This window comes from Poecilia mexicana, unplaced genomic scaffold (assembly GCF_051168715.1).
Source record: "Poecilia mexicana isolate PSO_F unplaced genomic scaffold, ASM5116871v1 scaffold_11, whole genome shotgun sequence".
Classification (NCBI taxonomy): domain Eukaryota; kingdom Metazoa; phylum Chordata; class Actinopteri; order Cyprinodontiformes; family Poeciliidae; genus Poecilia; species Poecilia mexicana.
The window spans coordinates 26,398,725-26,409,135 of NW_028263380.1; the positions used below are offsets into that span (position 1 = coordinate 26,398,725).

At 37.9% G+C, this 10,411-nt stretch overlaps 2 protein-coding genes across 4 annotated transcripts; both read right to left on the reverse strand.

Annotated features, from left to right (window-relative positions):
* Nucleotides 1-83: 83 nt before the first annotated feature.
* srsf10b (serine and arginine rich splicing factor 10b) lies at nt 84-8,023 on the reverse strand. 3 transcript variants are annotated; one of them, XM_088010529.1, is made up of 7 exons: nt 7,836-8,013; nt 6,307-6,414; nt 4,263-4,526; nt 3,753-3,859; nt 3,501-3,672; nt 1,770-1,823; nt 84-979 (listed from the first exon to the last, which is right to left on the reverse strand). In XM_088010529.1, the coding sequence occupies exons 3-7, from the start codon at nt 4,409-4,411 to the stop codon at nt 769-771; spliced, it is 693 nt and encodes a 230-aa protein (XP_087866655.1). In that variant the 5' UTR covers nt 4,412-4,526; nt 6,307-6,414; nt 7,836-8,013; the 3' UTR covers nt 84-768. The 3 variants fall into 3 exon arrangements, with proteins under 3 accessions (XP_087866655.1, XP_087866654.1, XP_014852028.2); XM_088010528.1 differs by lacking the exons at nt 4,263-4,526; nt 6,307-6,414 and adding an exon at nt 4,659-4,765 and having other exon boundaries at nt 3,753-3,854; nt 7,836-8,023; XM_014996542.2 differs by lacking the exon at nt 6,307-6,414.
* A 1,204-nt stretch (nt 8,024-9,227) lies between these two features.
* On the reverse strand, nt 9,228-10,257 carry fabp10b (fatty acid binding protein 10b, liver basic). The gene is made up of 4 exons (XM_014996197.2): nt 10,120-10,257; nt 9,887-10,059; nt 9,461-9,550; nt 9,228-9,370 (listed from the first exon to the last, which is right to left on the reverse strand). Exons 1-4 carry the CDS (start codon nt 10,184-10,186, stop codon nt 9,320-9,322), a joined length of 381 nt encoding a protein of 126 aa, XP_014851683.1. The 5' UTR covers nt 10,187-10,257; the 3' UTR covers nt 9,228-9,319.
* Nucleotides 10,258-10,411: the final 154 nt, after the last annotated feature.

The window sequence follows — 10,411 nt, forward strand, 5'->3', positions numbered from 1 at the left end:
ATCCGACACAGACACTCGGTTCTCCCGGCGGATCCGAATCCTCCGAGGGGAGGAGTTCACAAACTGAGGCCAAACACAGGAGCTCTGGTATTGAATGTTGTCAATTTATTACTGAAAATAAAAGTTTCTTTCTAATAAAGTCATCAGACGGGGAGAAAAAGACATGCAGGGACACTGGAGTAAACGAGGAACGACTCGGAACAGAAACTAGAAGAAAACACCATAAAAATAAAAATGTTTAACACTTTGAGCGTCTTACGACAGAGTAGTAGGGCTTTCGGAAATTAAAAATAATAAAAAAAGTATATTTCCAACAAAAAGAGCAAAAAAAAAATTATTTTTTTTTTTAAACAAATCTGAGATCTTTTATTGTAAATTTACTTTTTTTGTTTCCAATCAGCGATGGCCCTGCTACGCCGTCGTCTCACATTTAAACTGATCACTGAGCATCGGTTGCATCAGCTGCGATGAGCCGCATGGCGAACAGGATTAAAACACCTGCTGGGTTTTAGCAGCAAATACTGAATGTTTTAGTTTAGCAAATAAAAGCTGCTGCAGAAAAATCAGAAACCGAGTAGAAACATTTGAACCGCGGCAAGTTTACCTCAAAACGCACCAACCAGTGTTTGTATTCCAACTGGGAGAAAACAAAAAGACAGAAATATTTTTATAAAACCAAAAGGATCAGCGGCGCGCAGGCCTGGAAAACATGGAGCTTCCTATAAACGGCGTCACATTCATATGAAAGTATGAAAGGAGATCGGCCCGTCAGCGGCCGCCGGACTTCCGGCCGGCCCAGGAGCGGGAGCGGGATCGGGAGCGGGACATGGAGCGGGACTTGGAGTGGGACGGGGCGTGGCGCGGCGGCGGCGGCTCCTCTGTGTAGTGGGAGGCGGCCGCCGGGTTCATGGCCTCCCGCGGAGACGCGGAGCGGGACCGCGACCTCCGTCTGGACTCCTTACGGGGCCGCTGTCGGTACCTGCAGGCACAGAGACCAACCAGGCGGTCCAAATAAATATTATCTACAGACAAACGTCTAATAATGGTGGGAAAACTGCCATGGTTTATTATTGATGATATATTTTTTAATTTCACCCACAAAAACTCAAATTTTGAAGTTGATCTTAAACTTTCGGGAACATGGACAATTGTGAGCTTGAAAAGTCAAATTTGATAAAAAGAAAAAGTTCAAACTTTCTAGAATTTTATATGTATAAAATTCTAGAAAGTTGCTGTGTGTGTATGTATAAATATATAACATTTGAAACTTGTTTCCAGAATAATTTCTGAACTTAAAAAGTCGAGAACTTGCTAGAAAGAAAATTAATCTCAAATATGTAAAACAACAACAAAAATTTAAATTTTTGTTTCTAAAGTTTGGAAATTTCTGAGATTAATCTAAAAATTTTAAACTTCCTACCAAGTCTACTTTGTTTTCTGGAAAATTTCACAGACACTTTTCTCTCAAATTTTAGATTTTTTGAGCTCAGAGATGTTCTTGTTTTTTCTCAAACATCTGAGACTAATCTAAATATCTGAATTTTTCGTGGAAATGTATTCCTTTTTAAACATCTGAATTTTTAAATTAAAAAAAATTTAAAAATTATTTGAAAGTCAAATTTTTCAAATAAATTTTGACTTTCAAAATTAAAAAATTTGTGACTTTTGAAACTCAAATTTTGATGGTTTTTCTAAAAGACATTAATATTAATTTTTTCCGTTACATGACGGCCCTGAACGGGTTTTCAGAAAACAGACAAGAAGCTCACCTGTCGTCTTCGTGGCTCCTGCTTCTTCCTCTTCCGTACATCCGTCCACGAGATCTTAAAAATAAAACAATGTCACTCTTTTACCCCACAATATTCAGGAATTCTTCCCTGAAAGAGGGAAGAAACACAGTTTAAGGGGAGATATTAAAAATAAATAAACAACAAAGTAAATCGACCTGTGGAAGACGGCCGCCTTTAACTGTTTTTCTTATTTTTTGCCTAAAATACATCAGCAGCTTCATCTGAAGCTAAAAAACTCTAACATCAGTAAAATGTAGGGCTGAAACGATTCCTCGAATGATTCGAGTACCTCGATTACTAAAATTCCTCGAGGAAAATTTACCTGCCTCGAAGCTTCGTTAATTTATGTTTTATTAGTTAGCGCACCGTGTTCCGACCGGGACTTCATTTGCGTTGCGCGGAGCTCTCACTTCCGCCTCTGAGTTGTTGACAAAAGCTAAGTCTCAGCGGCATAAAGTCCAATCTTCAAGATTGGCCCGTGGGGATTTTATTGATTGATGATAATGCCCGACCTTAAAATGACTGGGGGAATGCCTGGAGTACGGCAGCATTTCTCCTCCGGGGCTGCTGGTTGAAAGCGAACGGCGGGAAGAGCGCTGAGGTGAGCGGATAGCCTGAACAGGGCGGGCGGCTGAGTAGCTGATGCTTACCGTGTAAATGTAGCTTTACCGACGAACCGCACAATAAATTTCATATCCCGGTCTGAAGAAACGGGTGGCGGAGCGCATCGTACATGGCTGGTAGATGAGTTTCTGAGTGTGACCAGTGAAGGTGTCGTAAATATCCCGTATTGCTTCCCCCCGTGTTCGTCCCCCGGTCTAACGGTTCGTCAGTCCGCTGGTCTATTTCCTCCCCTCCACCCCATCTTACGTTCGTTCATTCGCCCTCTCCTCCCACTCCAGGCGGCATTTCCCGTATTTTCAAACCCAAAGCGTGACAGGTTAGGTGGCAAGGTGAGTTTAATTAATCTATTAAACTCACTGAAGATGAATACATAAACTAAAAGCTGGATTGTAGACATTTTTTATAAGCATATTTGTGAGCCTGCCTCTTTGTTATTAAATTCAATATAATTTCAGATTTTTCTATAACTTTTCTTCTGGTTAACTTAGAAAGTGAGCTATTATTGTTACAGGTTAGTTTTCTAAACTACAAAAAAGCAACTGTTAGGGATGCTCAAATATGAAAAATTGGACTGATATTGATATCTGATAGTAACACCGATATTATGCCAGATTTACCAATATTTCATTTTATAATTTTTTTTATCCGATTACTCGATTAATCGTAAGAATAATCGATAGATTACTCGATTACTAAAATATTCGTTTACAACAGCCCTAGTAAAATGTAGATCTGAACAGGCAATTTATTGATTAACTGATTAATAATTGGTAGCTAAATGTACTTAATAGGATTTTATTTTACAGAACTTTTCTGGTAAAACAGATTTACAAACAAATGACCAAAATGATGAGATTTATGACTTTATTCAAAGTCACAAGTTTCTATTCTTTAAGATTCCTGGCCCTTTAAGTCCAGATGGTCTGAAATGTAAAATGTTTATTTTTGTGCAGTTTTGGCTTCATTGCTGCTCTGAATCTGATCAAATGTTTTCATGCTTCAGTTGGTGTTAAATTGATTACTGATCAATGTGATTAATGGCTCCAGCAGGAAGCTGCAGTCGTCCTGCCGCTGAACTCGACTCACTCTCTGGGACTCTCGGACCGTCGGCGGCGCCGGTCGTACGACGGGCTGCGGGATCGGTATCTTTCGTAGCTGCGGCTGCGGGATCTCCTGCGCCAGCCGTCCCGGTCGTAGTCGTCGTAGCGAGAAGATCGTCCCGGGGAACGCCGCTCCTTCGACTTCATCTGGTTGGGAGCTGGAGAGGAAAACCAGGAAGCGTAAAAGATAAAAACCAGTTCCCTAAAAGTGGGACAGAAAGGAAAGGTGAACTCTCACTCTTGCGGTCTCCCTGGGCGAACTGGATCTCGATTTGGCGGCCGCAGACCCACTTCCTGTCCAGGCTGTGCAGAGCGTCTTCAGCGTCTCTCACATCCTCAAATATGCTGAGCGGTTAAGGTTTCAGTTTGTCGTTTTGGATTGAAAAACAAACGGGAACATTTCCAGATCCCCTGGTTGGTTTGGGAACGTTAGAGTCAGGATATGAAGGCAGCACAGAACATGAACTTTAACTGACCAGGTCAAAAACGATGACACAGATAAAAGGAAGAGGCAAAGTGAGAAAACAAACACTTGATTGGTTGGGTTTGTTTGTTTTGTAGAGATAAAAGATGAAGCAAGCGTTTCAGGATCAGGACAATAAATACAAAAAATAAAACATTATCAGCAGATTGTTTTGACCAAAATTAAAAAGCGTCTAGCAGCTGATTTTTGGTGTCAGATTTACGGATTTGTTTTTTTTTTTGTTTTGTTTTTTTGGGAGGATACAAAATAATTCGGACTTGTTACCTTTGGCCATGCTTGACTTTGATCTTGATCTTTACACTCTTTAACCGATTCCCAGAGAGACTTGGATTTCCTGCTTGCTCTTTCCTCTTAAACCTCTTTTCTTTTCCCGCCATTTCCAAGCTTTGTCTTGGTTCCCTTTTCCTCTTCATGCTTTACTTTCTGTTCAACCTTTTCCCTCCCTCTGGGCTCTGTGTCTTTACAGCTACTCTACACGGGTCTTTGTAACTCTGTGGCTGCTTCCACAACCGGATGCTTTTACATTTTCTGAAGCAATAACAGAAAAATATCAATGTTAGATATTCAGTCAGAATATTTAGCAGAAATAAAATCAGAAAAACTCCAGAGAGCAGATGTTTCTGTGCAGAGAGAAGTGAGCAGTTAGCGTTGGGAAAGGATATTGAATGTATGCAAATCCTCTTGGCTGTCGTGTATAGAAGTCAAGTGGGATGTAGACATCTACTATCGGCCCATAGCGGCCAAACTCACGCCGCAAATCCTCAGGCCTGAACACCGCAAATACAAGCGTGACTCAGCTGATGGCTCATTCTGCTGCAGCATCATCTACAGAGCAGCTGCTCACTTCAGCTCTAAACTACCTGGACATCACAGCTGCAGGTTAACACATTCACTTCTCTGCAAATTAACTGTTAGGAAGCGTCTAACAAGTTAAAACAAACGTTTCAACATTTAAATTAACAGAAAAACACTCTCTGCTGTTTCAGGTCAGACTTTGGTTTGGATGGAGGTGATGAGCTTTGCAAGGAGCTCGTCTGGAATGAAACACCATCGCTTCGCACAACAAACTCCAATTAATGATGCTAAAAACCCCTAAAGCTGCCCATATTGTTGGAATTATTTTTAATATTTTACTCTGTTTAATCAATAAAAGCGCATCAATAAGTTTGAAAATATGATAACGTGCATTTTCTCACACAAATCACACTTTATATCACTGCTGTCCCAAAGAAACAAATGATGTTTTCCAAGAACATCATTTGTTTTACGCCGTCACAACAAATTCTGCTGGATGATAAAACTGTAGCAGAAATTAATACGATAATCGATCATATTTTTTAGACCATTTAGTGTAATAATAATGGCCGAACACTGAAAGTTCACTTTTTCAAAGATCAATAAACTTTATCTTCTAATGAACATTTAACACGGGAGTTAAAAAAATAAATAAAAACACAAACAACAAATAAAATGAATTATTAAGTTTATGTAAACAAAACTATGCTTCAGAAAAAGGTTTAGTTGAGACCAAAACACCAAACTGGAAACTTTTATCATCCAGTTTTTGGTAGAAAGAGAAAAACAATAAATCATCCAAATGGAAATTATTGACCTCATTTTAATTTATTGCGACTGGCCAAATTTGCGTTTGTGTGACTATAATAGTTCTCATCACTTTTACATTATCATAATATTGTGGTAAAACTTTCGGTCCATATTGGCTGCTGCAGCTTTCAGACACATCCGGCTCCAAATGACTGGGTTACTTCCTTCAGCAGCGACGCATCCAAAACAAAAGATACTCCGTCCCTCCAGGATTTCAACTTCTATTTGTATCTTTTTTGCAGTTAAAATCTCTGATTTTGTGTTGCTATTTTAAAAGAATAATATTTTTTCCTGATTAAACCTTCTCTAAAATCTACATATAGAATAAAAAAAGATCACATAACAAGCATTCACATGGATCACAGACGATAAGTCAACATGAAGTTGGGCTGAGGCAGCAGAGTAGTGGAAGAAATACCGCCCCCTGCAGGCGGGAGTTAGAATCACTTCAACCCAATGTGTTTTTGATCATTTATGCAGAAATTTTGCAATAAAATAAACTGACTATTATGCTTCAGCGTGATAAAAAGAAATGCAGGGATCTTTTGATTTTGTGATTTCATAACTGAAAAATTGTGTTTTCATGAAAAACTGGAGGGATGGTATATAGTTACAAAACAATAAAATATTGTGAATTCTTCATCTTATGATGCTCCGGTATTATTACACATCTTATTAAAAGAAAATAAAACATTATTATTACCATTAGTTCATGGACAGACTGATAACTCTGCCGACTCCTGATGCCATCACTAGCTCCCCCTGGTGTTCATTTTAGACCTGAAAGCTCCTTGCAAATCCAAACCAATCCCTGTTCACCAAAACCACATCAAATCAGTGAAACCTGACATTCCTGAGGCAAAATTAGAAAATAAAAACATTTCAAGTTGAATTCTGAGTAAACCAGGTTACAGAACATTTGATTTTCATTTTAAATGTAATTATTCATGAGTAACTACTACTAATGAACATGTAGTTTTAATTATAGTACTAATATTTTTCTTAAAAACATTTCAAAGGTAGTTGCCACATTTTTTTTTTAAAGAATATAGTAACTGATGGAGTTTCCACACAAAATCTGCCACCAGCTGGAACACTAAACTATAGTCTATACAGTTTTAGTGAGTTTAATTTCAAAACCCAGGTAAGAGAAATACAGACTTTGATTTAACACAGAATTAAAAAATGCCAATTTCAGGCGTAATGTTCAATTTACTAGTTTAAACCAGAGGTGGGTTTTAACTAGTTACATTTACTTGAGTAAATATTTGAAAAAATACTTTTAGAAGTAGTTTATACATCGTACCTCTGACTGCAATATTATTATAGAGTCCACTGAATATAGAATAATAATTAAACCAGAAATTCATCTACATTTTAGGTTAAAGTGAGACCTCTTGTTTCCATTTACTATTGGCTCAAATTGTTGGAGGTTTAGAAAATACAATATTTATACACTTAAAATACATTACCCTATTCTAACATATAAAACTACTGCTTGCAGTAAATAATAAGTTTTATATAAATAAATGATTGGAAAGTGCTTTTTCTGCTTAAAATGTGTTAATCTGTAATTATTTGAACCGTTTTTATCATTTTAGTCTTTAAAATATAATTTGTACATAAATATATAACTGGTTGCATGGTGACATTATTTTAAAATAATTCAGGTGTTATCAGTTTTTACTAAACACCGTTTTACTCCCACTTAAGTCATTTCTTGAATGACAACTTTTTTACTTTCACTTCAGATAAAAAATAAATTATCCATTTGGGATATATATATATATATATATATATATATATATATATATATATATATATATATATATATATATATATATGGTAGTATTACCCCTCAATTAAGTATAATATTTCGGTACTGCACCCACCTCTGGTTCTGACCCAAAGTGCTGCTAGTTTTAATGAGTCGTTTAAATACAGTTAAAACAGATTCTAAGTTCAGAAACATTCACAGACCATTGTTCATCAGCTCATGTTAGCTTGTGAGCTTCACTCCAAATTAAAACTAGTTAAAATAACACAGGGGTGATTTTAAATACAATAAGTCACAATGTAACAGCAGGTAAAGTCTGAAAACAAAGTTGTTTTTGTAGGCACGTCCGCTCTGGTTTATTTTTAGTCAGTGAGCACGCGGCTATCTTTAGCTGCTAAGCTAACATGCAGCTAACTGCCGCTAGCCCGAACCTGAATCAGCTCCTGAAAACTCACCTGGACTCATCAGAGATGTTCCGGACAAACAGAGACGTGTTCGGTGGCCTCATGTATCCGGAAATACACTGAAACACAATCAGCAGAGGGAAAAAAAAAAAACAAATCTTATCCTAACCGAAACCAACCGAACGGAGAAACTACCAGTAGAGAGACTGCGCAGTTATAGAGCGCCGTTTGCTTCTTCTTCTTCCACACAACCAGAATCTCCGCAGCGCCCCCACCGGTGTTTGATTAAATAACCCTAAATTGGTCTTTTGTTATAAAGAACTGATCCTAATAACTAATAACTTTATAAATTGTTATATTGATGCTAAATATTCCCTGAGGTAAGAACATGTTATTTTTGGCTTTCATGGTAAGATTAATGCAGACCAAAGACTGGCAATCAATCTAATTATTATATTTGGGACATTTCATATTCACAAATGTAAATTTTCATCATCTTCACCTTTTTTTTTTTTTTTTACAATTTTGGTGAAGGAAGTCGAACTCTATTTATCCACTATCTCCAAGAGTATGAACAAAAAAGCTGTGAATGTTGTAGATCTCTGAATATTTTTAATTTGTCATGTCTGTAATATCTGCTCTCTGTTCTTTTTGTTTTTTATACCAATGTATTTACTGTTGAAAGCTACTCCCCTGGCATACTTTATAATATATTGTGTTCTGTTTCTTTGTTTTTCTTTGTACTTGTAAACAAAAATGTTCATTAATTTTAAAAAAATTAAATGAAGAAAGGATCCTGCAAATGGCTTGAAACAACCCATCAAGTCTCCCGTTACCCCTCTTTCCTGTATTAGTATTTTCCCATAAATTTTCCGTATTATACAGATAACTGCCAGCCTTTTACTCGCAGACCTTAAAGGTCATAAAACTTAATAATTGAGATTAAAATCTCTGTCTGTAAGGAAAGGAACAGGAAGAAACCAACAGAACCAGAACCAGGCTGCAGCCATTTTACATCAGTTAAAACCCCCAGGTGTTGACTGAGAGCCACACTAACACCAGAGAGTGTTGGACCACGCTCTGGTGTTACACCATTACTGGTCTAATACCAGACCAGTAATGGCTCTCTCCAGATCAGCTAACCTGTTTCTGGTTTTTCCCCTCTATGGGCTGCTACTTTGTCGTGGTGGAGGGGTTTGAGTGTCCCAGAGATTTTGGGTTGTTTCATTTTAAAGTAGTTGACTTGTAGCATTCACTCCTCCTGACCAGCAGGGGGTGATATTGTTTCTTCCCTTAACTGGAAGAAACAATAATATAAGGTATGACATAAATTATCCATTCATTGCAAAATGGATAATTTTTCAATGAATTGTCCCCAAGTCACCTGCTGCAACATTTATTGCTGAAAAATAGTTAATCTAGAGTTTAGTAAACTGCACTGAACACATTTTTAATATCTTTTATTTTGCAAAATTCCTGATCAAAATAAATATCCATGGCTTTAAGTGAGATTAATCAGGTTGTTTATGTGCTGATCAGACTCTTTTGCTTCTGCTGATGAAAGTTACAGATCCAGCGGTGATCGTCTGGAGGAAAAAGGAAGCAGAAGAAGAAAAAACACATAACTTTATATAAATGAGAACAATAAAAGTCAGATTTTCACGTTGGCTCCTCACATCGATCATTTCATCCCCTTGGATTTCTCGGACAGATGTGAACTTTGATGTCTCACAGATCAGCTTCCCATCTTCTTCCCTGACGGTGCACTGCATCGGAACAGGAATAAGGCAAAAATATACGATCCTAAAGTTTTCTGCAAATACATTTCGATCAGATCTGATGTATACAACAGCGTATCAGGGAAACTGCAGAAACAAACAAAAATTAGATTCTGAGGTTAATCTAATTTTTTTTGGAGGGGGGGAGGGTTCTTCTGGAAATCTTTTCACTTTTCAAGCCCAGAAGTGTTCTTGTTTCTTCTACAAAATTTCTGAAATTAATCTAAAAATGTTTTTGAGTTTCCTTCTTGCAAATGTTTGACTTTTAAACTCTTCTTTTTCTTTTACTCCTGTTTTTTCCGTGCAGGCGGATGTTTGACTCACCTTGACCTTCCTGCCATCCAGGGCGCAGATTTCCGACTCCTTCCCGACGGTGAAGCAGTTGACGCGGCTGCAGAACGGAGTCTTCATGGTGCAGGTGAAGTCTCTGCCGTTCTGCTCAATCACCAGCTCTGGTTTCACATCTTTACGCATCTTCACCACCATATCTGGCGCCCCTGAAAGATACGTTTAAGGACGTGCAGGGAAAAAAAAATCCATTTTAATTATCTTCTTACCAATGACTTTGAGGAATTCCTCCAGGTTTTCCTCAGAATAAACTTTCCACGTGCCGCTGAAGTCCATCTCTGCTGGTTGCGTTGTGCGTTCAGAGGTTATAGTCAAAGTAACATCAGCAGCGGGTTGCCAGGTTGGGGACTTTTGGCTCCCTGCTGTGTGTCAGCAGTGTTTCCTTTGAGAACAGAGCTTTCCAGCAGCCCAACATGCGTCATTATTGCACTTTTTACCAACCTTTTAAACACCAACAAATGAGTTTGTATGTTCTCCTCTATGGAGGATCAATCCAGACAA